This window comes from Melanerpes formicivorus, unplaced genomic scaffold, assembly GCF_026170545.1.
Source record: "Melanerpes formicivorus ecotype bairdi unplaced genomic scaffold, bMelFor1.0.p_v2 SCAF_20, whole genome shotgun sequence".
NCBI classification, from domain to species: Eukaryota; Metazoa; Chordata; class Aves; order Piciformes; family Picidae; genus Melanerpes; species Melanerpes formicivorus.
In genome coordinates this window covers 9,520,551-9,548,353 of record NW_027142372.1, presented here as the reverse complement: position 1 = coordinate 9,548,353, position 27,803 = coordinate 9,520,551, and the positions used below count along the sequence as shown (strand labels likewise).

The 27,803-nt window shown below is 61.6% G+C and overlaps 4 protein-coding genes across 4 annotated transcripts; 2 read left to right on the top strand and 2 right to left on the bottom strand.

Annotated features, from left to right (window-relative positions):
• Positions 1-24: 24 nt before the first annotated feature.
• On the top strand, positions 25-10,158 carry CPNE7 (copine 7). Its single transcript, XM_068150753.1, has 17 exons — positions 25-82; positions 1,805-1,949; positions 2,735-3,205; positions 5,505-5,687; positions 5,760-5,834; positions 6,498-6,572; positions 6,641-6,724; positions 6,807-6,896; positions 7,085-7,183; positions 7,668-7,754; positions 7,862-7,921; positions 8,018-8,151; positions 8,343-8,397; positions 8,533-8,584; positions 8,677-8,810; positions 8,935-9,171; positions 9,669-10,158. The coding sequence occupies exons 3-17, from the start codon at positions 2,981-2,983 to the stop codon at positions 9,807-9,809; spliced, it is 1,731 nt and encodes a 576-aa protein (XP_068006854.1). The 5' UTR covers positions 25-82; positions 1,805-1,949; positions 2,735-2,980; the 3' UTR covers positions 9,810-10,158.
• Positions 10,159-13,029: 2,871 nt separating this feature from the next.
• LOC137447329 (sulfotransferase 2B1-like) lies at positions 13,030-15,367 on the bottom strand. Its single transcript, XM_068150757.1, has 6 exons — positions 15,227-15,367; positions 14,275-14,483; positions 14,005-14,131; positions 13,829-13,923; positions 13,577-13,757; positions 13,030-13,490 (listed from the first exon to the last, which is right to left on the bottom strand). Exons 1-6 carry the CDS (start codon positions 15,363-15,365, stop codon positions 13,375-13,377), a joined length of 867 nt encoding a protein of 288 aa, XP_068006858.1. The 5' UTR covers positions 15,366-15,367; the 3' UTR covers positions 13,030-13,374.
• A 777-nt stretch (positions 15,368-16,144) lies between these two features.
• Positions 16,145-21,124, top strand: DPEP1 (dipeptidase 1). Its single transcript, XM_068150755.1, has 11 exons — positions 16,145-16,161; positions 16,567-16,803; positions 17,530-17,662; positions 18,154-18,286; positions 18,376-18,526; positions 18,645-18,714; positions 19,208-19,384; positions 19,467-19,551; positions 19,641-19,716; positions 19,876-20,011; positions 20,386-21,124. The coding sequence occupies exons 2-11, from the start codon at positions 16,628-16,630 to the stop codon at positions 20,554-20,556; spliced, it is 1,308 nt and encodes a 435-aa protein (XP_068006856.1). The 5' UTR covers positions 16,145-16,161; positions 16,567-16,627; the 3' UTR covers positions 20,557-21,124.
• Positions 21,125-22,106: 982 nt separating this feature from the next.
• On the bottom strand, positions 22,107-27,741 carry CHMP1A (charged multivesicular body protein 1A). Its single transcript, XM_068150760.1, has 7 exons — positions 27,671-27,741; positions 27,439-27,458; positions 26,869-26,946; positions 26,410-26,556; positions 25,874-26,002; positions 24,712-24,899; positions 22,107-23,918 (listed from the first exon to the last, which is right to left on the bottom strand). The coding sequence occupies exons 1-7, from the start codon at positions 27,675-27,677 to the stop codon at positions 23,897-23,899; spliced, it is 591 nt and encodes a 196-aa protein (XP_068006861.1). The 5' UTR covers positions 27,678-27,741; the 3' UTR covers positions 22,107-23,896.
• Positions 27,742-27,803: the final 62 nt, after the last annotated feature.

Here is a 27,803-nt window from a genome sequence, read left to right as displayed (position 1 = left end):
CCTGTGCTGCCTGCCTCTTTCAGGGCCTCCTCCACCACCGCCTGGTCTCTTCCCACTGGGAGTCTCAGACTGGTTTGGGTGGGTAAGGACCCTTGCTGCTCGAAGTCAAATGCAAGCACGATTACCATACAACCATGGACTGGTCTGTGTTAAAAGGAACTTCAAAACTTATGTAGTCCAGCCCCCCTGCAGTCAGCAGGGATAGCTGCAGCTGGAGTGGGTTCTTCAGAGCCCCAAATAACCTGGCCTGGAATCTTTCCAGGGCTCAGGGGCTGCTGGCATGGCCAGCTGGGGGCTTTTTTGGGGAAACCCTTTCCCTGAGCAGGCAGAGCCTCCTCTGGTTTTTCATGATGGGTGTTACCTGTAGGTGCTCATTGTGTTTTGGGCATTTGCAAGCCTCACTCAGGGCAGTGCCTGCTCTGTACCCAGGCTGCAGCCCTTCCTATAGGTGGGAGATCCCTCCTTTGGAGGAACGGGCTGGTGTCTGGGGAGCAGTCCCACTGCTGGACATCACCTGGGCTGCCGCAGCTTCAGCCTGTGCACTAACCTTTTGGGTGGAATAGACCTTTAAACTCGAGTCAAACCATTAACTGTCACCACATCTCTGGCTTTGAAACCCTTCCCTGAACCACCCTGCCTTGGGTGGATGGAGCCAGCCCCTGACAGCCCACAAGGGGAAGAAGTTGTTCCTGTCCAACCTCAACCTCCCCTGGTGGAACGTGAGGCAGTTTCCTCCTGTTCCTTGGAAAAGCTCCTGGCTAATGGTCACTTGGACTTTATAAAACTATTTCTCCAGGGAAGTATTTTCATGACAGCAGCAAGGAGCCCGCTGGAGAAGGGGCTGGGGGCTCTGCCCTATCTTCCTGGCTGAGGATTCCAGGACAGGAATCTGATGCAGGGGCGCTGTGATGGAGCATGGGAAGTGTTGGTGGCTTCCATCCCACGGTGGGGAGCACTCAGCCAGCCCCTCTGCTGGCTCAGTTCTGGGCTGGTTCTGCAGCCTGGCCGTGCCTGGTAATGGAGTCGTTGGTACCTGTCGGCAGCTGGGTGACAGCAGCTTGGGGCTGGGACACCACGGAGCATTCAGGTGCTGGGGCAGGCACTGGCTGGAGCCCTGGCATAGCCCTGCACCTGAAGATGCCCAAACACAGGGGCAAGGGCTGCCCAGCACGGAGTTGGGGATAGCTCATCTGTCTCAGCCCCGCTGTGGTTTCATCCTGTGTCCCACCGTGGCTCACCTGCCTCCTGCCCCATTGTGCCATGGGGCTGCGGCAGGAGTGGGCACGGTGGGTGGCCTATTTCTGCCGGGATTAGCTCCTGGTGCCCGGGCCCGTGCAGTGCCCTCCCTCATTAGCCCAATCTGCATTTTAATCCCTCCAAATATGGGCTAATGACATCATCAAGCACAGAGCCGAGCTGACAGCTCCGCAGGGAAGGGTGATGTGTTTGGGTGGGGGGTGCTGGGGCAGCCCCTGGATGGGCAACCCCAGGACTCTGCGTGCGTGGGGTGTGGGTCTGGGTGCTCTGGCATGCAGGGAGGGCACCGGGCAGGTTTGGGGCATCCCAGCCTTAGGCTGAGGGGTCGGGACCAGGGCGGGCCTCGAGCACTGTATGAGGAGCAGCTGGGGAGGGCAAAGGGTGCTGGGAGTGAGGGTTATGCCGTGGAGGGCTGTCTTGGAGTGGGAGGACCTGCCAGGCACAGGCAGCAGTGCCGGGCACCGCTCTCTGCCCCGGTGCCCACGGGTGGGCTCTGCTCGGGGACCGGCAGCGAGGCAGTTAACGGAGCTTGTCGTCTCCCTCTTAGGGCTCCGTTCCCGAACTGCAGCTTGAGTCAGTTGTGTGGAGGTGGCAGCGGCGGCAGCTCGGGCTGGCACACCGGCAGCTCGGGCTGGCACACCGGCATCAGCTGGCACAACGACCCCAGTCCTTGGCCAGCCACTGGCACCCAGGTGAGGAGGGCGGCCGGGAAGGGTGGGAGCTGGTGTCCCTTCCACTGGGGCATGCCAAGGGGTGCCTACGTTCACAGGGAAGGGGATGTCATGCCCACTGCAGCTGGGGCACCATGTGCCAGGGCGGGCCCAGGCACTGTGGGACTTTATTGGGAAACTTTGGGCAGGCTGGGCACACCGGGACATGGGCAAGCTGGGGGGCAGGAGGTGCTTTGTCCCTTCACCAGCCTGAGCTGGGCAGCACCTGAGGGCTGCATCTGGGGAGACAAGCCCCAAGGTGGGGCTGACAGAGCCCCCGGTCACATAGCATCTCCTGGATGTCACCAGCTTTGGTGTGGAGGGTGGCTCCTGCCATCACCCCGGGCTGCCACCAGCCCTGTCTGGGGCAGCAGGACGTGGCTGGCACTACCAATAGCATGTAAACGGACCTGGCATCCCCACTGCCCTCACCAGTGAGCCCTGCCCAGTGCCTGCAGGAACAGGAGTCGTCTCTGCTCCCCAGCACCAGGGAAGGCACCCTGGGGTGCAGGGTCCAGGGCTGCCTGCGCAGCTCCCCACTCCTGCACAGCCTCCTACCCCGGCTGGGGTGTCCCTTCCCTCTGGGACACATCCTGCTCCTGGCATGGGGCTGGGCCAGGGCTGGGAACAGCCCCGCGGCAGCCCCGGTTGGGCGAATGGGGGCACAGCAGCGTCCACGGAACTGGCTAGCACTTGGGGGCATGCAGGCAGCCTTGCGAAGGCTGATCCAGCCCCGGCTCACCCCACGGTGCTTTGACTCCTCACAGGGCCTGCTGGAGCCACTGGGACTGGAACCACTCGCCCCACTTCAGAGAGGTCGCCAGCGCCCCCTCCACGCACCAAAGCGCCCCGCCAGAGCTCACTTCCACCACTGACTTGACCAACCCCACGCTCCTGGGCTCTGGCCCCACACCTGGCACCAAGGGCGGCGTGCCCGGGGCATGACGGGCACCTAGCCGGCTCCCTGACGGCAACAAAGGCAGCGGCCACCCTTGGCGCCCCACTCACCCCACATGCCCTTCGCCCACGGGGCCGCCTGTCCCCCACCACGCCCGGCCGCCCACCGTGCCACAGGCACCATGGGCGAGGTGCCCGAGGCGGCCCCCCAGGCCCCGCTGGCTGTCCTCTCCAAGGTGGAGCTGCGGGTCAGCTGTAAGCACCTCCTGGACCGCGACACCCTCAACAAGTCGGACCCCTGCGTCCTGCTGCTGATGCAGTCCCAGGGCCAGTGGATGGAGGTAGGAAGCTGGGGAGCACCCACCACAGCGGGACAGGGGCTGGATGGGAGCACAGGCACATGGAGGGGGCTGGGTGCAGGGGGCTGGGTGCAGGGGGCTGGGTGCAGGGTTTGTGTCTCTGGGATGGGGACAGGAGCAGAGAGAGCTCCAGGGTGGATGCAATGCCCGTGGGAAGGAGACAGAGCAGAAGACACTGAATGGGGTGCAAAAGGTGGTGGTGGTGGGGTGGAGGAGATGGTGGAGAGCAGGATGCAGGGTGCAGAGCAACGTGCAGGAGATCTTGGGGTGCGAGAGACAGCAGGAAGCGTGATGCAGGATGCAGAGCAGAATGCAGGAGATGAAAAGTGGGGTGCAGGGTGCAGGAGATGATGGGGTGCAGGAGATGGTGAGGAACAGGGCACAGGGAGGAGACAGTGCAGAACGGTGCAAGATGCAAAAGATGCAGAGTGGGGTGCAGGGAGCAGGAGATGTTGAAAGCGAGGTGCAGGAGATGTTGAAAGCGAGGTGCAGGATGCACATGGGTGATGCTGGATACAAGGTGCAGAGCTTACAGTTTGGGGTGCAGGCTGCAGAACAGGGGACAGGAGACAGTGAAAAGGGGGTGCAGGATGAAGAGCAAGGGGCAAGGTGTAGGGCACAGGGCTCATGGGGCAGGGCAGGATGCTGTGGGACACATGGAGACAGCACAGACACCTTGGTGGGACCACGTTCCCCAGGGCTCCACAGCTGTGTCAGGGCTGGGGATCAGAGTGCCCTTGATGTGGGGGCATGGCTCCAGTGCCCCAGACCAGGGCAAAGGGACACCTTGGCCACCCCTGGGGTGGTTCAGGGCTTGTTGTCTGGTCTTCCCCTGCTCGGGGCTGGTAGCTCAGAGTAGGATCAGGGTGGGCACTGTGGGGTTCTGGTGCCCACATGAACTGTGTTTGGCATTGGGGCTGGGACCAACATGAACTGTGTTTGGCATTGGGGCTGAGACCAAGGCTGGCACCAGGGCTGGAGCTGGCACTGGAGCTGGCACAGCTCCCTGCCATCACTCCCTCCCAGCTCAGCTCCATGCTCACTAATCGCCGCTGCTCAGCCGGCAGATTTAGCACTAAATCTCTCTCCGTGTAATCGACTCACCAGAACTGGCACCAGGGTGGTTGGCAAGGGGCTGTGTGCCAGCTGTGGGCTCTGGCTCCCAGGGCTGTGCCACGGTGAGACAGGTGTACCCTACTGTGCCATGCCACGCCACGCCCTGTGTGCCATGATGTGCCATGCCATGATGTTTTGTGCCATGCTGTGATGTTTTGTGCCATCCTATGCCATTTCGTGCCTTGCTGTGCCATGCAAGGGTCAGATGTGAGAGGCGAGAGGGACCCTCCTGGGCCCCTTTTCAAGAGACTCTGAGCTGTCCCCTCCCTGTCCCTGCCAACCAATGCTCCTCTGCCCACCTGAGATGGTGGCTGAAGCTGGATCTATTGCTGTCCTCTGGATCCAACAGCTAAAGCAGCACCAGACACACTGGCAGGGGCTGGCACTGGAGGTGACCAGAACCTAAAGCCTCATGACAGGACTGTGGGGCTGGCAGTGCCCATGCAAGAGGCACAGAGCTGCACGGTGTGGCCCTGCCAGAACCACAGTGGTGTGGGCTCAGCAGATGTCGCTGGACCAGGCAGGTGGTGGGCAGGGGCCTGGCAGGGCTGGCAGTGTGCCCTGGCCAGGATGCATCCTTTTGAGTCAACACTGGCAGGGACAGGGGGTGGGGGTGGCTCCTGGAAGCTGCTCAGTGCCCACTGCCAGCACAGCCAAGGGGACACTAAGAACCTATCCACCTGCCAGGACCATTATGGCCCTTGGGTAGTGAACCCTATCCTTGCCCAGCCCAGGGTGGGGGCACAGGGGTTCATCCTGGGCACCAGCCCATCACTCCTGCTGGAGTGAAGCTGTAGCAGAGTGGTCTAGTGCTAGAGTGCCCCTCAGACCGTCCTGCAGGGGTTTGCCCCAAGGTCCTCAGGGAGTGATGCCCCTGGGACCCAGCAGCTGGCAGGGCTGGAAGCCTTGTGGGCACAGGTCCCAGCCTGAGCCAGTGCCAGGGCTACCTTCAGACGCTCTTCACCTGGGAACTGGTACAGGTAAGTAGCTGCTGGTTCAGGACTGGTCCTTCCTGGCACCCCCATGCCCTTGCTTCTGGGCTCATGCATCCCTACACCCAGCTCTGGGTGAGCTCTGGCACGGCTGGGCAGCTCCGTTGGCCCTGTGCCCATCCCTGAGCCGAGTGCTGGGCCCACTGCCCCCCAGATGAGCTCCCTCTGTGCAGGTGGACCGCAGCGAGGTCATCAAGAGCAACCTCAACCCTGTCTTCGCCAAGATCTTCACCGTGGATTACTACTTCGAGGAGGTGCAGAAGCTGCGCTTCGAGGTGTACGACAGCCACGGGCACGCCGGCGTGGGCACCCACGACGACGACTTCCTGGGGGGCATGGAGTGCACCGTGGGGCAGGTGAGCTCACGTCCCCTCGCCCTCGGGACGCCAGCTGGCTGTGACTCCCCCCTGACTCCTCAGGCCTTGCAGATCGTGGCACAGAAGCGGGTGACGAAGCCTCTGTTCCTCAAGTATGGGAAGTTCGCCGGCAAGTCCACCATCACGGTGAGCAGGGTGGGGTGGCATCGAGCTGGCACGCTGGGGTGGCACTAAACTGGGGCAAGCGGGTGGCACCAAGCCACCTGGGACTGTGGGGTGGCAGAAAGCTGAGGTATGTGAGTGGAACAAAGCTGAGACCTTGGAGTGACATCATGCTGGGGCAAGCTGGTGCCAGGGCCAAGCAGATGGCACCAAGCTAGGACCTTGGGGTGACAGCAAACTGCAACAAGCAGGTGGCACAATTCTGGCACCCTGGGATGGAACCAAGCAAAAGCCCTGGGTTGGCACCCAGCTGGGGCACATGAGTGGCAGCAAGCCAGGACCCTGGGGTGGCACCAAGCTGAGACAAGCAGGTGCCATCAAGTCAAGACCCTGGGTTGGCACTGAGCTGGGACATGTGGGTGGCACTGAGCTAGGTGAACAGGGGGACACCAAACTGCAGTGAGGGGCATTGAGTAGGGGTCCCCAGTGGCACTCAACTTCCCTTGATTTCATCTAGCTGCCACCCAGGTTTTTAGGCTCAGGGTCCTTGCTGATGTCTGCTGGCCACCCTGGGGGGGTCATGGCCGTGCCAGGGTGGGGTGCATGGCACCCTGTCACCTCCCAGGCCACCGCCCTGCCCACGTGGGCGGGAGGACGGGAGGCTAAAGCCCCGCTGGTGACTCGCAGGTCATCTCGGAGGAGATCTCGGGGAACAACGGCTACGTGGAGCTCGCCTTCCGTGCCAAGAAGCTGGATGACAAGGTGAGCTGGGCACTGCGGGCAGGGTGGGCAGGGTGGGCAGGGCAGGTGGTCTATCCTCTCTCCTTCAGGACCTCTTCAGCAAGTCAGATCCCTTCCTGGAGATCTACCGCATCGACGACGACCGCAGCGAGCAGCTGGTGTACCGCACCGAGGTGAGGCACCGGGCAGGGGCCGACCCTCAGCTGCTCCATGCCCACTGCCCAGCCCCTCTGAGCCCCTTTGCTCACTGTGCAGGTGGTGAAGAACAACCTGAGCCCCATCTGGGAGCCCTTCAAGGTCTCTCTCAACTCGCTCTGCAGCTGTGAGGAGAAGAGGAAGCTGAGGGTGAGGAAGAGTGATGGGGAACCCAAGGGCATGTGTCCCTCAGCTTCCTCACAGCCCCAAATGGACAATGTTAAGGGGACTTCAAGCCACTGGAGAGGATGCCAGGGAGGGGGCTTTTGGGGGGCCATGGGTGTGCCCCCTCCCAGGCTGATGCTGCCCAGCTGGGCTGAGTGTTTTCCCCATCATAGTGTGTGGTGTGGGACTACGACTCGCGTGGCAAGCACGACTTCATCGGGGAGTTCTTCACCACCTTCGAGGAGATGCAGAAGGCTATGGGGGAGAACAAGGTGGGTGTGGGGATGTGGGGACATGGGCTCACCCCTCTGCGCTGCCTGCCTCACCCCCCACTTTCTTCTCTCGTTTGGGGCTGTTCTCCCCTCACTGCCCCCCTCTCTGGGAAAGGGACGTTGGGTCTGAGCTACCTGGGGACAATTACCTGAGGCTGGCTGGAGCCTGTGGAGAATGTGGTTGCACCCTGGGGCTGTGGGGCTGCAGGGTCATGGAGCCATGGGGCTGTGGGGTTATGGAGCTGTGGGACTGGAGCATAATGGGGCTGTGGGGTTATGGAGCTGTGGGACTGGAGCATAATGGGGCTGTGGGGCTGCGGGGCTGCGGGGCTATGAGGTTGTAGGGCTAGAGGGTGATGGAGCTGTGGGGTTGTGGGTTTCTGGGGCTGTGGGGTCATGGGGCTGTAGGCCTGGGGGTCTGCCGTAGGGTGCCAGCAGTGGGGCTGTGCCCTGGGGCTGGGGTGGCAGCAGTGTTGTGCCACAGGTGCAGTGGGACTGCATGAACCCCAAGTACAAGCTCAAGAAGCGCAACTACAAGAACTCGGGGGTCGTGGTGCTGCTGGACCTGAAGGTGAGCGCCTGCATGCCCAGCTGTGCCAAGCTGTGCCATGCCATGCCGTGCCTGGCTGCTGTGGGGCAGTGTGGGGCAGGACTTGCTGATGTGGATCCATCTGGAAGATCCACAGGGTCTACTCCTTCCTGGACTACATCATGGGTGGCTGCCAGATCCATTTCACAGTGAGTAGCGCCCCCCTTACCCCAAAGCAGCAGGGGCATGCTGGTGGCCCTGCTTGCTGCAGGGGACCCTCACCACTGCCACCCCCCCACTGCCAGGTGGCCATCGACTTCACGGCCTCCAATGGGGACCCCCGAAACAGCTGCTCCCTGCACTACATCAACCCCTACCAGCCCAACGAGTACCTCAAGGCGCTGGTTGCCGTGGGTGAGATCTGCCAGGACTATGACAGGTTGGTTGTGCTGGTGGGTCCCACAGGGCCAGGGGACCCCAGGGATGGCCACCTTGAGGTCAATGCATGCCAGTGATGGGCCATACCAGGGCCAGGAGCCCAGGACATCCTGGTGATGGTCACCCTGGGGCCAGGATACTTTGGTGGTGGCCACCTTGATACTGGAGCTCCTCACACCTCTTCCTTTGCAGTGATAAGAAGTTCTCAGCACTGGGCTTTGGTGCCAGGATTCCCCCCAAGTATGAGGTAAGGGGTGACCAGGGATGCCCTCATCCCTCTGGACAACCTCATCCCTGACTCCCGTGGAGCTCAGCAGGTGCTAGAAACTGTGGGTGTGTGGGTGGGCAAGCAGTGGATGCCCTCTCCCTTCTCCCCCTCCAGGTCTCCCATGATTTTGCCATCAACTTCAACCCTGACAACGATGAGTGTGAAGGTGAGGCCAGCTCTGGTGAGGCCAGTTCCACGTCCCCTACCCCATGCCAGAGCTTGGTGTCGCTCCCTTACCGCTGGCATTACCCCCACCAGGAATCCAGGGTGTGGTGGAGTCCTACCAGAGCTGCCTGCCCAAAATCCAGCTCTACGGCCCCACCAACGTGGCCCCCATCATCTCCAAGGTGGCTCGGGTGGCAGCCGACGAGGAGAGGACCAAGGAGGCTTCGGTGGGTACCGGCGGGCTCCAGGCCGAGCCCTGGCACACTTGTGCCACTTGTGGCCGCCGCCAAGCTGCAACCCAGGCTTGGGACAGCGCCACCGAAGCAGCCCTGCGCGTGTGTGTGCCCCCAGCAATACTTCATCCTGCTGATCCTGACGGACGGCGTGGTGACGGACATGGCGGACACGCGGGAGGCCATCGTCCGCGCCTCCTACCTGCCCATGTCCATCATCATCGTCGGGGTGGGCAACGCCGACTTCACCGACATGCAGATCCTGGACGGGGACGACGGCGTCCTGCGCTCCCCCAAGGGCGAGCCTGTGCTGCGCGACATCGTCCAGTTCGTGCCCTTCCGCGAGTTCAAGAACGTGAGTGGGGCGCTGGGGGGACATCCCGCCACCCCCCGGCCCCTTCTGTCACCTCCTGATCCTTCCTGCTCCCTCCCCTTTCCTCTGGGCCCTTCTTATCCTCCCCTGTCCCCTTTCATCCCTTCCCCTCGACCCATCCCATCCTCTCCTGTCCCCTCTTGATCCCCCATCCCCTTATGTCTCACTTCGGTCCCATTCTTGTTCCCTCCAGATCCCTTCTGTTGCTTCCTGTCACTTCCTGCTCCTCTCATCTCCTCCTGGCCCTCTCTTGACCCTTCCTATCCCCTTTTGTCTCCTCCTGACCCCTCTCATCCTCTTCTGTTCTTTCTCCACCCCTCCTGGCCCCTTTCTGTCCCCATGCCAGGACCCAGCATCAGGTCACATCCCCTCCTGTCCCCCACCTCTCTTCTGTCCCCACACCATGACCAAACCTCACCTCACCCCGGTGCCACAGTCCTCCTGACTCACTTGTCCCCTGCACTGTCCCCATCCCGCAGGCATCCCCTACAGCCCTGGCCAAGTGTGTGCTGGCAGAGGTGCCCAAGCAGGTTGTGGAGTACTACAGCTACAAGGCCTTCCCCCCACGCTGTCCCCAGACCCACGATGCCCCTGATGCCAATCTCAGCTCACCCCAGTGATGCCCCCACTCCCCTTGGTGTGACATGGGCACAGACAGGTGTCCCCAGTGGGTCCCAGGCCCACCAGAGACCCCTGCTTGCCAGGAGCCACCAGTGTCCCTCACCAGAAGCCACCGGTGTCCCCCTGCTGGCACTTAGACGAGGACTTGGGGACATCTGGGTGCCCTAGTAAAGGACACCCCCCCAGCGATGCCCAGGGGTGCCCAGAGTGGTCTTGGTGGTCTGTGCCCCACAGCCTGTCCCTACTGTCCCCTTGGTCCCAGCTTCTCTGTCACTGTGACCTTGTTTGGTGGCTGCATGATGACCCCCCCTGGCATTCAGAGGACCCCCAATAAAGTGACCAGCCCTGTGCCCATGCTGCTGCTCTCTAGGTGCCAATGTGGGGTGCTGGGTGCTAGAGGGGCATGGGCAGGGGGCCAGGCAGCTCCTCACCACTCGTGCCACTCACTACGCCACCACACCAGCGGCAAGAGCAAATGAGAGGCATGTGGTCCCCAGCTGCCACCCAGGCATTGCCACCAGCTGCATGGGCAGTGCCACCAGCAGCATGGGCAGTGCCACCAGGCACTCCAGTGCCAGTGTGTTCAGGGGGCGGTTGTTGCTGGCACGCTGGAGGCGCGGGTACCCAGGAGCAGCTGCGGCTTTCAGGCAGTGCTGGAGCAGCTGCCCTGCTGTGCCATGGCCCCAAAATCCAGGGCACAGAGTGGGAGGGGCGGCAGTGCCTGTGCCCTCCTCCTGCCTGGCACATTGCCTCTGCCACGTGCTGCATAATATGTGCCCTGTGCCGTGTACTATCTGATACATGCCACGTGCTGTGCCATGTGTTGTGTGCCATGTACTATATGCCACATACTGTGTGCTGTGCCACATGTTGTGTGCCATGTGCTGTGTGCCATGTACTGTGTGCCATGCAATGTGTTATGTGCCACGTACTGTGTGCCATGTAGTGTGCTACATGCCACCTGTCAGCTGCTTTGTGCCATGTACCGTGGGCCGTATGCCATGCGCTGTGTGCCGTGTGCCACATGTGCCATGTGCTGATATTGCTGCATGCTATGCCCTCTGCTGTGTGCCACATGCCAAAAGCCATGTGCCACACACTGTGTGCCACGTATGCCATGCCTTGTGCCTTGTGCTGTTCACTGCATGCTTCACAGTATGTGCTCCATGTTCTGTCATGTGCCAGCCCCTGTGCCAGGTACTCTCTGCTGTGTGCCATGTGCCAGGGGCCATGTTCCATGTGCCACATGCTTTGCTATGTGTCATGTGCTGTGTGCTGCATGCTGTGTGCCATGTGCCATGCTGTGCCATGTGCTGTGTACCACACACTGGGCACAGTGCCACACCACTGCCTCGTGCTGCACAGCGAGTGCCATGTGCTGCTTGCTGTGCCAAATGCCAGGTGTATTCACTGCTGCCAACTGTCCTGTGCCGTGTGCCATTTCTCATTTGCCCTGCGCCATGCGCTCTGTATCATCATTTTGGTGCCAGCAGATGCCCCTGGGGAGGTGACACCCACCTGGGTGTGGTGTGACCCAAGCCCACCATGGGACAGGGATGCCACCAACCTGGGCCCCAGGGCTGGGGATGCTGCCGTTACCCTGGGTGCTGGCAGAGGAGTGCCAGCCCGTCCCCACATGGGCAGTCACTCACTCACACACCAGGACAGCCATGCTGAAGCACCGTGCCCCCTTGGCAGTGCCCACTGCTGGCACTGCTGCCCGCCCTGATCCGCTGCCTATTTATAGCTCCTGATTCATCTGCTCACAGCAGGATGCCAATGGACGTCGCCATGGAAACCTGCCCAGCCAGCCCGCGGCGGCTGCCAGCCCCTGCCATGGGCAAGGCCCTGCCCTGGCACCCCAAGCAGAGGGGCCAGTTGGGTGCCCTATGAGTGGGTGCTGTCCCCATGAGGCTGGGCTAGTGCTGCCAGTGAGCTGGCAGGACAAGGAGCGTTGGTAGGGCAGGGAGGGTTGGCATGGCTGGCAGGCCTGGTAAGGTTGGTACAGTTGGCAGAGATAGCAGGATTGGCAGAGGATGGCAGGATTGGCAGGGCAGGGTGGGCTGGCAGAGTTGGCAGGCTTGGTAGATACAGGAATGTTGGCAGAGCTGGTAAGATGAGCAGGGCAGGGATGGCAGCAGGACTGACAAAGAGGATTGGCAGAGAGGGTAGGGCTGGCAGGATTGTCAGGGGTGGTAAGCTTGGCAGAGAGGGTAGGGCTGGCAGGGCACTATACCCCCATGCCCCAGTGCCAGCATCCCTAGGGAGGGTCTCACCACCTGCCCCCAGCCCAGCCCTGGTGAGGGCTCTGGCTTTTACCAGGGCCAAGTCCTCACCTCCCCGCCCCAGGCACTGTGCCAGGCTGGTTGCTGCCAGTTAATTAAGCCAGGGGTTAAATATTGACAGCATCTGCACTTCCCAAACTCCATGAAGGGATTCCTTGGAGGGTGGCAGAGTAGAGGCTGGGGTGGGTATCCCAGGGTTCTGAGGGAGTAGGCACAGCACCCCAGGAGGGTAAATGGGCATAGGAAGGCATCCAGACAGACTGGTCAGGGCCCTGTGACCCCCACCAAGGCATCAAGGCACTGGGGCAGGGTGGGGGGTACTGGGGTGTATGGGGCACTGTACCATGGTGAGGTGGGAGCATCAGGGTGCAGGCGGCATCGGGGGGGTGGCACTGGGAAGGGACGAGGGGGCACTGGGGTGCAGGAAGCATCAGGAGGGGGTGTAGCAGGGGGGAGTGTGGGGCATGAGGGTGTAGGGGACATTGAAAGTGGGTGCTGGGGGCCAGGGCAGGGGACACTGGGGGGTCACAGTGAGGCAAGCCAAGGAGCACTGGAGTGCAGAGGGCATCAGAAGGATTGGACTGGGGTATCGTGGGGGCACAGCACACGTTAGGAGGTGCAGAGGATATCATGAGGCAGTGCAGAGATGGGGAGGGGGTGCAGAGGGCATGTGAAGGGAGCTGCAGAAGATGCACTGAGGCAGGATGTGAGGACCCCGAATCGGGGGGGGCGGGGGGCTCTCTGGGAGGCCATATGTGCCACTGGAGGAACCGCCTTGCTGCCACGGGCAAACTCCATCACCTTTCGTCTGCACCTTGTCACCCACCACGAGTCCTGGCACCCCTCCACGTCCCCTGCACCGTCCCCTCGGTCACTGCCCCTCCATCGCCGATAAGGTCCTTGGGGACAGGTCTCCACCCTGATGCCACTCCGATAACAGCGAGCGCTTGCGCCACCGGTACCCACCCCGGACCCCGGGAGCTGCTGGGGCGGCAACCGCAATAAATATTTATTCCTTCGGGGCTGGCTTGGCGGAAAGGGGAAGTGCCGGCCACGCGTCCCCGCCCCAGGGAACGGAAGGGCCGCAGGCTCCCATGCTCCCGGGGAGGCGTCGCGCAGTCCGTGTCCGCTTTCCATCCCCGCCGCACCCCTGGGCTCATAGTTAAGTTATGGGTGTGCTGTGTGTCCCCCCCGCAATGTGGGTCAGTGGAGAGGGGAAGCTACGTTGTGCGCGGCAGGGGCAAGCAGTGCTGGCCCCCCGGACCCCCGCCGTGGCCGCTCAGGCCATGGGCCAGCGAGTGGGCAGCTCCAAGTCGCCCATCTCCTCCTGGTAGCGCTGGTTGAAGAGAGCGTTCTGCTGGGGGGAGAAGTGGTCGCGCCAGTCGCCCACCACACCTGCGGGACGGGGGAGAGGGCACAGGGCAGCTGCAGCCAGAGCCGAGCCCCGCCCCGTGTCCCATCCCCATGGCCTCCCTCCTCACCTTTCCTCATGAAACGTCCCTGGCTGTGGTCCATGATCTCGGGGGGGATGAGGGTGTAGTTGACCATGGCGTTGTCCTTCATGGTGGCAAAACTGCAGTGATGCTCCAAGGCTGCCAATGTCTCCGGTGACAACGGGCAGCCCAGGAAGGTGCTGAGCCGCTGCGCCGTGCCACGCAGGTCCTGTGCCACAGGGGTCAGTGCCGGGCAGCCAACAGGAATGGTGACAGGGATAGGGACGTGGTGGGGCTCACCTGGTGCATCTCCTCGTAGGTGATGTAGAAGATGTCCAGGAGGTGCCGCTGGCCCAGCCAGCCCTTGACGTGGTCAAACCAGGAGCCGTAGTGCACTTGGGGGGAGCCAGTAGGTGATGAGTCCTGGGACCACAGCTGAGTCCTGAGACCTCAGGGACCGCACCCCCAGCCCTTACCTGTGCCTTCGAGGAACCATGTGAGGAAAGTGTCAAAGGAGCCAGGGTCAGGCAAGAACTTGGCCAGGTGGTGGAAGTGGTAGAATGAGACAGCAACGTCCTTGGGATTCCTGGCCACGTAGATCACCTTGTGGGGGAGGACGGCATCAGCACCGTGGCTGGGGACATCCCACTTCAAAAGCCCCTGGCATCCACCCCGGCTGTGGAAAGCCCTGTGGGCACAGGAAGCCACCTATGGGGCTCCCCACAGATTGTGCCGGTGCCCCTGACCTTGGCCTTGCTGTGCTGCAGGGAGGGTGCCAGGACACGGGCAGGCAGGTGGGTGGTGAGCAGGCGGGGGGTGGCCGAGTCCCGCAGCGCAGACCTGAAGTAGATCTGCTCCAGCCAGGGTGCCCGCTCCCAGTTGGGGATGGTCTTGGCAGGCACAACATCCCCATGGCTGAAGAGCAGCGTCAGGATCTCCTGCATCCAGGTGGTGCCTGGGGAAGAGGGAGTCAGGACAGTGCCAGCCTCACGTAGGCACTGTGGGACACAGCACAGCATGGCATAGCGTGGCCCAGATTGGCACGTTAGGGTAGAGCATTACAAGGCATGGTACTATGCAGTGCAGCATGACATGGCACAGAATGGCACATCAGGGCACAGCCTGGCATGGTGCTGCACAGCATAGTAAAACATGGCAAAGCACAGCTCACTGGGGCACACCGTGGCATGGTGTGGAGTGGTGTGGCATAGCATGACACGACACAGCGCAGCATGGCGTGACATTGCAAGGCACAGGTTGGCACAGCATGGCTTTGAAAGCCTTCAGGCAGCAGCTGGGCTGGCAGTTCCATGTGGGACCTCTGCCCCAGAGCCCCCACCAGCCACACCAGTCTCAGGGTGGGGACCAGAGTGGGTAGGGCAGGGCAGAATTCTGGAGAGTGGCAGTTGATGACCAGGGATTGCCTGCGCTGTGCTGAGGGACCAGTGGCAATGGGTGTGGTGGCCAGGGTGGCCCTACCAAAGGAGGGGCTGGCACCCAGCCCAGATGCCTTCCAGCCACGCAGGCAGCTCCCAGTCCCTCCAGCAAACTGAGAGCTGTGTGGCAGAGCCTCCTTGTCCCTCCTGCATCACCAGTCTGGGGATCCCCAACCCTGCTCCGCCTCCCCTACCCCCCCCCCCCCGCCTCTGTCCCTGTCCCTGCCAACCCCTCCTGGCCCCCAGCCCTGCCGACCCTCACCTGATTTGGGGTAAGTGGCGATGACCACATCAGTGGGGCGGAAGGCAAAGGTTGTGGCATAGCTGAGGGACTCCTGGGTGTGGAGGTGGCCAGGCAGGGAGATGCCAGCAAAGGTCTCAGTCACCTCCATCCGCTCCATGGCCGAGTCGCTGCTGGGGGGGGCCGTGCTGAGACCGACCTTAAATAGCTGCAAAAGAGGAAGTCGTGGCTGGCGGGCGGGCAGGAGGCTGGGCCCCCCCAGCACATTCCTGCCGGGATCCGGCCATGCTGGGGCCAACGCCGGGAGAACGCTGCTGGTGGGGCCGGCAAGGCTGCGGGATGGACATGGGACGGGGACGCCACCAGGATGAGGACCAGCATACCCAGTGCAGCCAGGAAAGCCAAGGAGGGGACAGGGCATGGCGATGGGGCAGATGCCAGGTCGCCTTGGTGATGCCATGGGTGCCAGCCCCACGCTGTGCCCTGGGTCAAAGCCATGCTGGAGGAAAGGATTCACATTCCCAAGTCCAGCCATCTCCACATGGCTCCATGCCACTCCCAGCAACCACATCACACTGTGGCCGCCGCCAGACCTGGCACAGGAGCCAGCCAGGGTGTCCCCGTGCTGGGCACCAGGCTGAGGACCGATGCATGCCTCAGTTTCCCCACACACAACATGCAGCAGGCTCATGGCACTGGGGGTGCCCAGCACATGTGGGGGACCATCAGCAGTCTCATGCCAAGACCGCGCCGCCCTGGCTGCCACCCACCATGGTGGCCTTTCCACAGAGCCTTGGGGTACGATGGTACTCGGCCCCCCTCCAGTGCCTGACGCCGTGTTGGGGGTGGCTCTGGGGTGGCCAGAGCCCATCCCAGCCCTGGCGCCAGCACGCAAGCCGGAAAACATATTTCAGAGCCGTCACCGGCAGCAGCTGCCCGAACGTCCCAGCAACGGGGTGAGCAAAGGACAGGGGTGCCAGACCCTGCCCTCTTGGCCATGGGGGTGCCAGAGGTGCCAGCACCCAACCGGGGGTGCTGCCGGGTGGCAGCACCGGTCTGGGGATGCCGGCGGGTGCCAGCGCTGGGCTGGGCACGCTGGTGGGTGCCGTTTCTGGGGAGTCCGAGGCGGGGATGGGAGCGGCATTGTTCCCAGCACACAAATCTGGGCTGCATTAGGGGCCCGGGAGCGGCACTGCAGTTGTGTAGAGAGGCCCCGGCACGGCTCCTGCCACTGGGGCCAGATTCGGGGACACTGTTGTGCCACCGTGGTGCCCCTCATGCCCAGGCATTGCCAGGGAGAGGGCACAGGGCGCCCAGGGTGGGGTTAAGAAGTGTGTTTTCTGGTTATTTATTGACGGCAGGAGGGAGCAGCTGGTGAACCGGGACAGCCTTCCCAGTGCGGTGCTCGGCAGGCTTGTGGTGATGGTGGCAGGTCACCCTGTCCCATCCCCCAGCAGCACTGAGAGGGTGAAGATGCCAGGCAGGAGCGTGTTGGTGCTGGCATTGGCGTTGGCACCGTGCCTGTTCCTGCCCTGCACCGGACAGCAGCACCTGGAGGAGGCTGAGCGCATCATGAGCAGCACGCCGGTCATCGACGGGTGAGCAAAGCTTGCACGGCCCCAGGGCGCCTGTGTGGCCGCCCTGGCACGGCCACGGCTCTCGGCAACACGAGGAAAACCCTGGACAGAAAATCCCAAAGGGGATGACCCTGCCAGGGGATCCCCGTGACGGGCACCGCGGGAGCAGGCAGGGTGCCGGGAAGCCAGGGCTAGGCTGCCCCAGGGGAAGTCCTGCTTGAGGGCAGAGTATCGCACGGGGTCATGTCCTGAGGGACATCGCCAGGCTCATGCGGGGACCCGCAGGAGCTTTGGTCCTGGTGACACCAGATCTGTGCCTTGCCAGCTTGGTGTGGCACAGCCCCTGGAAGTGGACACAGGTTAGGGAGAGCTGGAGGGTGTGGGGGCAGTGACACAGGGCTGGAGAAGTAGGAGCTGCCAGCACTTCCCCAGTGATACCGCTGTGTGTGGTGACGTGATGGCCCCGTGGCAGTGACGGTCCCCACAGCAGTTATGCCTCCCCGGAGGTGATGGGGGCACTGCTTCCCCAGGCTGTGCGTGCACGGAAAGGTCCTCAACCTCCAGCCAGCTCCCCACCAGCTGGTGAAGGGTGGTCTCATGTGGTGCTGTCTTGGGGTAGGGGAGGACCTGTCCCCAGCTCCTGGATGGAGTCACCTGGGTGGTTCTTGGCAGAGGGGACAGATGGGTGGGCAGACAGATGGACAGACAGGGAGACAGCCACTCGCTCTTACTCTCTGCCCTGCTCAGGCACAATGACCTGCCCTGGCAGCTCCTCAACAAGTTCAACAACCAGCTGAGGCTGCCCGAGGCCAACCTCACGCTGCTGAACGACACCCACACCAACATCCCCAAACTGCGCGAGGGACGTGTGGGTGGCCAGGTGGGAAGGCAACACAGGCAGGGGAACCAGGGAGGGCAACATGGAGGTCACTGGGATGGGCACAGGGCACTGAAGTGGGCAGAAGGAACAAGGGAAGGCTCCAGAGAGGACACCAGGATGGGCAGGGGTCACCAGGGTGGGCAGCAGAAACAAGGAGGGCACAGGGGAGGGCACGAAAGAAGACACAAGCATGAGAAGAGAGCACTGGGCAGGGCAGTGGAGTGGGAGGAGGCTCTGGGGAGGGCACCAGGATGGACAAGGGATACCAGGGAGAGCACTAGGGTGGGAAGAAGGTATTGGGAAGGGCACCAGAGAAGGCACTGGAGTGGGCAGGTACACGAGGGAGGGCACAAAGGAGACCATGAGGAGGAGCAGGGGGCATCGGGGTTGCCGAGGGGCATAAAGGAGGGCAGCAGGGTGGGCGGGTGCTCCGGAGGGGTGTCGGCAGGCACAGGTGGGTGTGCTGGTGCTGAGCTCGTGCCTCGGGGCAGTTCTGGTCGGTGTACGTGCCCTGCGAGACGCAGAACAAGGACGCGGTGAGGCGCACGCTGGAGCAGATCGATGTGGTGCACCGCATGTGCCAGCTCTACCCAGACACCTTCTCCTGCGTCGTCGACAGCGCTGGTGAGACAGGCACGGGCCCAGGACAACTGGTGCCCCTGGGTGCCCCGCTGCCCACCCTGGTTGATGCCACCCCCTCTGTCCTCCCCCAGGCATCGAGAAGGCCTTCCAGGAAAACAAGGTGGCCAGCCTCATCGGGATGGAGGGTGGCCACTCCATCGACAGCAGCCTGGGTGTCCTGAGGACCTTCTACCACCTGGGTGCCCGCTACATGACTCTCACCCACAACTGCAACACCCCTTGGTAGCAGCCCCCGGTGGGGATGTGGGGGACAGGGCTGGTGTAGTGGGATGGATCACACTACCCAGCAGGGGACATGTGGCCTGGGGGGGTCCACCCTGATGGCCTCCCCTCTCTGCAGGGCTGACAACTGGTTGGTGGACACTGATGATGAGTCACCTGTGCACCATGGCCTGTCAGACTTTGGGAAGGTGAGTGGGGAAAACAGGCTCTGCGAGGAGTGGCTGAGGGAACTGGGATTCAGCCTGGAGAAAAGGAGGCTGAGGGGAGACCTTCTGGCTCCCTACCACCCCCTGAAAGAAGGTTGGAACCAGGTGGGAGTTGGCTTTTCTCCCAAGGAACAAGTGGATAGAACAAGAGGAAACAGCCTCATGTTGCCCCAGGGGAGGTTTAGCTTGGACTTGAGGAACAATTCCTTGCTCTTGAGGGTTTTCAAGACTTGGCCCAGGCTGCCCAGGACAGTAGTGAAGTCCTCATCCCTGGAGGGGTTTCAAAGCTATGGAGATATAGAAATGAGGGACCTGGCAGTGTTGGGTTAACAGTTGGAACTGATGACCTTAAAGGTCTTTTCCAACCCAAATGACTCTGTGACATGGTCCTGGAACCCACCAGCCCCTAGTGGGTTAAGCAGCTAAGCATTAGGAGCCCTGAGTGCACCATGTCTACCCCACCCTCGACCCGCAGACAGTGGTGGAGGAGATGAACCGCCTGGGCATGATCGTGGACCTGGCTCACGTCTCCGTGGACACCATGAAGGTGGTGCTGAACATCTCCAAGGCCCCTGTCATCTTCAGCCACTCGTCTGCCTACGGCATCTGCCCGCACCGCCGCAACGTGCCCGACGACGTGCTGAGCCTGGTGGTCGGTGCCGGGGCATAGTCTAGACATGGACGGGGGGTTGGTGCTGAGGTGACCACAGGGCTCAGTGCCACCTCTCCCCCAGGCCTCCACGGGCAGCCTGGTGATGATCAACTTCTACAACGCCTATGTGACGTGCAGTGACACGGCCAAGCTGTCTGATGTTGCAGGTGAGGTGGGTGCCCAGGTGGGGGCGTCGCAGTGATTACCCCACCTCACGCTGCTCAGCCTGCTCAGCCCAGCCTCTTTATGCCCACAGACCACATGGACTACGTGAAGAAGTTGGCTGGTGCCCAGTCTGTTGGCTTTGGTGGTGACTATGACGGTGTCACAGGGTAAAGGGGGTGACAGAAGTGGGCTGGGCTGTGCTGAGCTGTGCTGGGCTGTGCTGGTGGGACAGGGCAGCATGTCCCTGGCCTCCATGCCCTGCATGAGTGGTTGGGATGTGGGAGATGGGTGCCACCAGCACAGCTGTCAGCTGTGGGGTGTCACAGGCTTCCCACCGGCCTGGAGGATGTCTCCAAGTACCCTGCACTGGTGGCTGAGCTGCTTGCAAGGGGCTGGACAGAGGCAGAGGTGAAAGGAGCCCTGGCTGAAAACCTGCTCCGTGTCTTCAAGAAGGTGGAGGAGGTGAGTGGGGCAGGGGGTACCCTGGGAAACACCAGGCATGGGAAGTACAGGGCATGGGGACACATGGTGCATGGGGAGCACTGGGCACGGGATGCAGCAGGCACAGGGCACACTGGTCACAGGGAGATAAGGGGAGCAGCAGGCACAGGGAGCAGTGGGCACAGAGAAGTACTGGGCACAAGGACGCAGGGACAGTAGAGGCAAGCAGGACAGCAGAACGTGTGGCACCTGGGGATGTATGGGGACATAGGGTGGCACAGTGACACACATGGCACAGAGATTAGGTGGGGCATGGGAACGTGCAGGGCTTAGGATGACACAGGGCAGCAAGGGGATGCAAGGTGACAGAGGAACCCACCCTGTCCCCACGGCAGGTGAAGAGGGATCTGCAGGGCACAGCTGCCCTCGAGACGCCCATCGCCTTGGAGGAGCTGGAGGGGACGTGCAGGACCAGCTATGGGTACACCGAGAGCGCCGGCACAGCGCGGCTCACGCCGGCAGCCCTGCCGCTGCTGCTGGCCCTGCTCCACTCACTGCTTTCCTAGCACCGGCTCCCGATGCCCGCCACAGCACCGGTAAGAGGCTGGTGCCAGGCCCAACCCAGCTTCCCTCTGGCCCCAATAAAGCTTTGAGCACTGCTGGCACCCTGCAGCCACGCTGGGCCCTTGCAGGGATCCCCAGCCTTGTTGCCCTGCTCCTGGCTGGAAGTGATGAGCCACCCCCTGGCATGTCACTAGCCACCCTGGCACAGCACTGGCCACCCTGGCATGTCACTGGCCATGCTGGCACCCTGCATCCATACCAGGATTGTGTGGCGGTCCCCAGCCCCAGTACCCTGCTCCTGGGCTGGAGTTGGTGATGAGCGACCCCAGCGTGTCACCAATCACCCTGGCACTTCCCTGTCCACCCTGGCACATCACCGGCACCCTGCCCACCACCTCAGCTGCATGGCCCTGCCCCGCCCGGGCAGAGGTGTAGTGGCCACCGCAGGGTACTGATGAAGCTGTCACTGCACCGGGAGTGACACATTGCTGTAACACACGGCCAGGGCGGCTGCGGGGCTGCCTCCGCAGGATGCTTCATTAATCATTAGCTAATTAATTGGCTACTCAATTATCTTCTTAGCAATTTCCTCTCGCGTTTGGGAACAGCCTGTCTTCGGGAGCGGAGGCGGCTTCGGGCACCGGGAAAACAGGCAGGAGGAGCAGAGCCATCTTCCTGTGGCATTCACGAATTGGCTGAGGCAGAGCCCTGGCTGCCAGCCTGGCACTGGGAAGAGAATGGGCACGGAGAAGTGATGGGGAAGGGGCAAGCATGGGGAGAAGAATAGCACAAGGAAAGGAATGAGTATGGGGAGCCAGATATAGGGAGAAGATGGGCACAGAGAAAGGGACAGGTACAGAAAGAAGAGACAGACACAGGGAAAGGGATGGGCACAGGGAAAGGGATGGGCACAGAGAATAGCACAAGGAAAGGGACAATCGTGGTTCTCACCTGGATGGCCACCACAGCCACCATCCCCAGCAGTGAAGCTGCTGCCAGGAGGTGCCAACTGGTGTAGTAATCGCCTGGGCTCACCCCACAGGGTTACAAGGTGGAGATCTCCCCAGGAGTGCCAAGGAAAGGGTCAGAGATTGGCACAAGGAGCTGGGCAGCCCAGAAAACACCCTGGGGAAAAAAACTGTACCAGGATGACTGCCCAGGCCCCCCCCCAGCTGGTGTTGGCTGCACCAGAGCTGTGGCAGCTCCTGCTCACCCCAGTTGCCCCTGGCTCAGGTACATGAAGGGAAATGGTCCCTATGGGAGAGGTGAGAGGGATTCTTCCCCTCTTTCCCCCCCAGAAGTGGTGACCCCAGCAGTGCAGAGGGCTTTGGGTGATCACTCCCCTTCCCCTGAGACAAGGCATGGAGACTGCAGGACCAGCATCAGCTCCTTCCTCCTGTACACCTCACACACTGTGTCCTCTCTGCCAGGCAGGGGCCAGGGCACAGCCATCACATTGTGCCACAAGGAGAGGGGACCACAGAATCCCTGCAGCTTCACCTCGGGCCCCACCAGCTTCACCTTGGCCCTCCCCCCTACGCCACGAGGGATGTTCAGGGGTTGATTGTTTATTTAAAACAGCAGAAACAGGGCTTGGGAAAAGACAGGTGAAAGGCAAACGAGACAAGCTGTAAAAAAGACAGAAATGAAACCACAGAGACACACCGTGGTGCAAGGAGCTCTTCAGCCCAGGGGCTCCCCAGGCCACAGGCTGTGTCCCAGGCCACTGTCCTAAGGATGGCACCCATGCCAGGGAGCAGGACTGAGTGGGGCTCCTGCTTTCTGGGGAGGTGGCACAAGATCCAACAGCCCACCACACACAGGGGGCTCGTAGCCCAAAGCCACCCTCTCCTCCTGGGGAAGGAGGCTCCGTGGGTCTCACGCCGCCAAGGCCACTTACCGAAACAGGGCAAAATGTTGGTGTTGTGTGCTGGGGAGATGAGCCCTGCCCCACCTCGGGGAACACCAGCCAGCAGTGGGGGTGGGACAGAGCTGCCTCCCCTCTCCTCACCCTTCCCTCCCCTCCTGGCAGCACAGCCCAAAGCAGCTGTGCAGGGCCTGAAATTCCCTTTAAAAATGATCAACTGGAACATCTGCCAGCCCCTGGCCACACCTGGCGCAGCTCAGCACTGGCCCTGACCCTCACTTACGGCCTGCAGAGAGGTTAAGGTTGCTCCTCCAGAGAGCCAAAGGAAATGGCTTTTCCTTCCTGGCAAGATTCCCATCAATCCAGAGCTTCCTGTCAACCCAGCACCTCCAGTTTCCCACCAGTTCACAATCTCATTGGTCTGGGAGTCACAGGGTACAGAAAGCTTCAGCCCCCGGAGACAGCTCCAAGGGAGAAGCAGCCAGGTTTTGGGAGGAGGGGACAGAAGCAACCCCTGCCCTCATCCAGCCAGGTTACAGAGCATGGAGCAGAGGGACAGCAGAGTGTAGTGGGGTGAAGCAGCAGACACAGAGAGGACAGAGCCATGGCCACGCTCCCAGGGTGGCTTAGATTTACTGTCACAGCCATCCGGCCGTGGCGATGTTTGGGGACGAGGCTGTGGCCACCACAGCTGCTGCAACCCTGCTCCCAGCTGCTGGATGTGGGAATGGTCCAAGCAGGAGGTCAGGGCCTGGATAACCATTGCCAGTCCCCAGGGATTCACGCACACAGCGGGGCAGGGACAAGCGTTTCCAAGGTCACTTTGTGGCACAGGGAGGTTGGGCAGGGCAGGACAAGGAGCTGGAGAGCCATGAGGTGAAGCCTGCAAACACTACCCAGCTTCAGCTTGGGAAGGGATGCCATCATGTCACTTCCCCTTCCTGCAAGGCACAAACCTTCCCAGAAACACCCTGGCCACGTAAACCCTTCCACAGAAGCCACAGGGATCTCCCTGCTCCTTGCAAACAGCTCCTTGCTGCGGGGCTGGGAGATGCGGCCTCAAACAGCCAACGACAGGAGCGTGCCACCCACAGAGGGGACTCAGGAGAGCAGTGCCCCGGAAGACACCCCCAACCCGCCCCCAGAAGGGTTCCTTCAGTGTCAAATCAGTAGCAGGACGTTGCCAGGAACCAGCAGCAAGTCTCAAATGAAAAACACCCCAAAAATCAGAAGCAGCAAAGCCTTCCTGCAGCCCAGGGAGGCTCAGAACTTCCCCCCCAGAGCCAAGATCGCTGCACCTGTGTCACCCTCACAGCCCAAAAGAAGAGTCCAAACACAGGCAGGGCTGGGGATGTGCTGCTGGAGGACTGGTGAGTCAGAACAAGGACAGTGGTGGGGAAAGAATCCCAGGCTCCTCCACCTCACAGGCTGTACCACCGGTGCAGGGCAGCAGTCCACGGAGGTGACAGGAGAGCTTAGTTCCTCAAGGCAGCCAATCTGGAAGGGAGAGCAGGAGAGGGAAACAATGTGAGGGCAGCAGGAAATGCTGTGGCTCAGAAAAACCCTTCAACTGGTGTATGGAGGGATTATCTCTGCCCAGAGACCTCCTTCCTGCAGCAGAGGAGCAGGAAATCCTGCCCTGGAGCATGGAGCCACAACCGCCTGAAGTTAACTTGAAGCATCTGCCATCAGCGTAGGTGAGAACCTGCAGAGAAGAGCTTCCTGGCTTCTCTCCTGGGTGCCTCACCACTGCAGCCTGCCCAGCCCCTCTCCCAGGGCTGTCTCCAGCTCCCAGGGCAGCACCTCACAGCCCAGGGCCCATCCCCAGGGCTCTGCAGCCCAGAAACTGTCCCCAGAGGAACTCTGCACCCCAGAAAATATCCCCAGATGGACCCTGGCAGTGGCTGCCCGGGGAGGGACTGGAAAGAGGAAGCTTATCAGCTCCTCCTGGGGCAGTTCCAGGGAAGCAGCCTGTTCCCAGAGCTGTTTGAAGGTCAGTTCCAAAGCGTTGCCAGAGCAGCAGCAGCTGCGTGAGGGTAAGCACAGAGCAGGGGGGAGCCTGTTCTTCACCTCGACTTGCTGACGAGTGCCAAAAGCCGCCCCCGGCCCCAGGCCACCCTGCCTGAGCACAGCACCAGAGGGACTGCCAGGCTCTGAAACGAGGGAGGGGGCCCGGCAGCCCCCTGTGCCAGTGTGATGGGCTAAGTCATTCCTGTCATCCTGGCGAGGGATCGCTGGGCGGGGGCCAAGCTGCCTGCAAACCCGGCCAAGGGCCCAGGAGAGGACAGACCTCCGGGACAGTTGATCCTCCTGGGTGCGGACGGAGCTCTCCCCCACGGCCGAGGCGCCCTCGGGGAGCTGGCTGAGCTGGTCCATGATCTCCAGGCCATTCTCCTCGGCGATCTGCACGATGAGGCTGTCCACCTGCTCCTGCGGCGTAGTCAGCGTGGTAGCAGAGCTCATGGAGTCCTCCATGACCTGTGACAGAGACAGCTTGTCAGCCTGCACCCCCAGCCTGCACCCCCCGCTCCAGCTTCCCACCAAAACCAGCTGCAGACCCCACATCATCACCAGCCTCCTCAGCCAGCCCTGCAGCGGAGGGCGATCAGCAGTAGTGTGGCCAGCAGGACCACAAGAGGGATTTGTCTCCTTGTGCTAAGCACTGCTGAGCCCACACCTTGAATACTGGATGCAGTTCTGGGCTCCTCACTCCAGCATGGACATTGAGATGCTGGAGCATGTTCAGGAGGGGCAACAAATCTGGTGAAGCTTTTCATGCACGAGTCTTGTGAGGAGCAGCTGAGGAAACTGGGGTTGTTCAGCCTGGAGAAAAGGAGGCTAAGAGGACATCTTCTGGCTCTCCACAACTCCCTAAAAGGAGGTTGGAGCCTCCTTTGGGTTGGTCTCTTCTCCCAGGGAACAAGCAACAAGACAAGAGAAAATGGCCTCAACTTGCACCAGGGGAGGTTTAGGTTGGATGTGAGGAACAATTTCTTCCCCTTGAGGGCTGTCACGGCCTGGCCCAGGCTGCCCAGGGCAGTGGTGGAGTCCTCATCCCTGGAGGGTTTCAAAGCCATGTGGACATGGTGCTGAGGGACTTGATTTAGTGGTGACCTGGCAGTGCTAGCTGTATGGTTGGACTTGATGACCTTAAAGATCCCTTCCAACCAAAACAAGTCTCTGACTCTAGGGTCTGATTCTGTCACAGCTTCCCTGAGGAACTCCTTTCGATGACACAGGGTCAGCCACTCTCCCTCTTCTCATCTGCTGCAAGGCAAACTCCTTTGTTGTCAGGCAGCAAAGATTCATCTTCCCCATCAATCCTGTCCCTCAAACATAGGGAACACAGGCTCAGGGGGCTTCCCCACACCAGAGGCTGCTGCAGGAGCCCAGGTGACTTCTGGCACCCGAAAGGCAGTGTGTGACAGTGCCCAGAGACCACCAGCACTCACCGATGTATGAACGTCCAGATTCTGAACCTGCTGCTCGAATTTATCCATCACTGCAGACACCTTCTGCAGGTCCATGGAGCTCAGAGCCTTATCCAAGGCCTTGGTCACCTGGGCCATGTTTTTCGTCACCTGCAAGAAGAGATTTGGTTTCAGGGACGCTGCCCAAACCCAAAGCACATCGCTGCTGAGAGGAAAGCCTGGGCTAGCAGGACAGAAACCAGCATCTCCGGTGCTCTTCTGGCGCTCACAGCACTGCTACCAGAGGCTGCAGCCAGCTTTCTGCAGGCTCAGATGGGCTGTGGGTTCTTCCAGCCATGTGTAGCTGCTGAAGGAAATGGGAAGCAGTGCAATGGGTCCCACCAGGACCACCCCAGATGTGTTCTTCCAAGGCTGAACAACCTTCAAGGTGTAGTAAGACCCTTTCTGGGGACAGCGAAGTGCAAGGTGATTGAGGCAGCGAGAGGAAAGAGCAAGCACTCTCTTCCAGCTGGGCACAGACACATCTCCAAGCCACACACCCACGCTGAGGCTCTTACCCCCTTCATGGTCACTGCGGTCTGGACCTTGGAGGCCACGGCGTCGACGCGGGAGGACATGCGGAGCCAGTTGAGGCCTTCGTTCTTCTTGCGGATGGCATTCTCTGCGTAGACACGAGCACACTCCACGTTCTTCTGCTGGAGAGCCTGCAAGGGCAAAGGGCAACCACCTCCAGACAACCTGTACTGGCTCACCACGGGTTGGTGAAACAGCACACTCCCTTCCTGCCTGACAAGTTTCCAGCAGGAAACAGCCCTCCTGAGACCCTCAGAACCCTCAGGCAGGAATTAAATCCTTCCTGGTGTCACAGAAACTGTCCACATCCACCCCAGAGACCAGAGTGGGACTCCAAACAGAGGAGCCTGCTCCTTCCCTCATCCCTTGGTGGAACGTGGCAGGAAGCAGGATTCCCAGCTGCCTGGGCACAAGGTCTGAGGGCAGGGCAAGCTCCCACCTACCTTTTTGACTTTGGCTTGCTCGGCCTTAGAGTCCTTCTCAGCTTTCTTGGCGAGTTTCTCCAGCTGCTTTGCTGTGAACTGTGGAGCAAGCAGAGGATTAGTGCTGGGATATGGTGGGGCAGGACCAAGGACCAGGGATAGCAGAGCCACAGCTGCTTCCCCCGCCCAGCAACACTAGCCATAGCTGCCCCAACTCTCTAGCTGCAGGGAGACAGACCCACTCCGAGAACCAGAGGCTTCCAGAGCACCCTGGAAAACCGGGACGTCCATTCTCGCCACTTCCTGGATGGGAAACGACAGCCCCGAAGGACAAACACGGCTAACGGGCTCCCTCTTCCCGCAGCCGCCAGCATCGGCGGAGCTCCCGGCGCACCCCCTTCGTCACTTAAAAGGCAGATCAGCACAGGGCCTCCTTCTGTGACGGGGCCGCGGTAGAAGAAGCCCTACGAGCCATGAGTCAGCGGGCGGAACGGTGGCCAGGTGCCTCCCGGAGAGGGGACGCCGTCACCAGCCCTCTGGGACCGGAGATACGTGACAGAAAGAAGGCGAAAGGCCCTCCAGGAGCTTTACCTTCAGCTGGAAGAGCGTGTCTGGAAGGGAAGGAAAACGTAGCGTCAGGAACAGCGCGCCGGGGCCGGGACCGGAGACCATGGCCTAGTCCCGGTCTCCAGCTCCCGACCCTGCTCTCCAGCTCCCGGCCCTCGCCCATAAGGACGCCCTACAACCCCCCCCCCCACGAAACCCAACACGGCGCAGCCCCCGTTACCGCCCGCTCAACCGCTGCCGTCCCCCCAACCCTTACCGTCCATCCTGCCCCGCCAGCACTTCCGGGTTCTGCCGCCGCCGCTTCCGGGGTGGGCGCGCGCGGAACCGCGCGCGAGCGCCCCCTGGCGGGGAGGTCACGTGGGTGGATGGGGCGGGTCACAGGCGCAGGA

Coding starts and splice junctions, on each gene's coding strand:
- CHMP1A (XM_068150760.1), bottom strand. Junction 26,947..27,438: donor ACACGCTCTTCCAGCTGAAG/GTAAAGCTCCTG, acceptor CTTGCTCCACAG/TTCACAGCAAAGCAGCTGGA. Junction 23,919..24,711: donor GAGGATCAACTGTCCCGGAG/GTCTGTCCTCTC, acceptor TCTCCCTTCCAG/ATTGGCTGCCTTGAGGAACT.
- CPNE7 (XM_068150753.1), top strand. CDS start 2,981: ATGCCCTTCGCCCACGGGGCCGCCTGTCCCCCACCACGCCCGGCCGCC. Junction 5,835..6,497: donor CCGGCAAGTCCACCATCACG/GTGAGCAGGGTG, acceptor GGTGACTCGCAG/GTCATCTCGGAGGAGATCTC. Junction 7,755..7,861: donor TGGTGCTGCTGGACCTGAAG/GTGAGCGCCTGC, acceptor TCCATCTGGAAG/ATCCACAGGGTCTACTCCTT.
- LOC137447329 (XM_068150757.1), bottom strand. CDS start 15,365: ATGGAGCGGATGGAGGTGACTGAGACCTTTGCTGGCATCTCCCTGCCT. Junction 14,484..15,226: donor CGCCACTTACCCCAAATCAG/GTGAGGGTCGGC, acceptor CCTCTTCCCCAG/GCACCACCTGGATGCAGGAG. Junction 13,924..14,004: donor ATGGTTCCTCGAAGGCACAG/GTAAGGGCTGGG, acceptor GCTCCCCCCAAG/TGCACTACGGCTCCTGGTTT.
- DPEP1 (XM_068150755.1), top strand. CDS start 16,628: ATGGTGGCAGGTCACCCTGTCCCATCCCCCAGCAGCACTGAGAGGGTG. Junction 17,663..18,153: donor AGGGACGTGTGGGTGGCCAG/GTGGGAAGGCAA, acceptor GCCTCGGGGCAG/TTCTGGTCGGTGTACGTGCC. Junction 18,715..19,207: donor GCCTGTCAGACTTTGGGAAG/GTGAGTGGGGAA, acceptor CTCGACCCGCAG/ACAGTGGTGGAGGAGATGAA.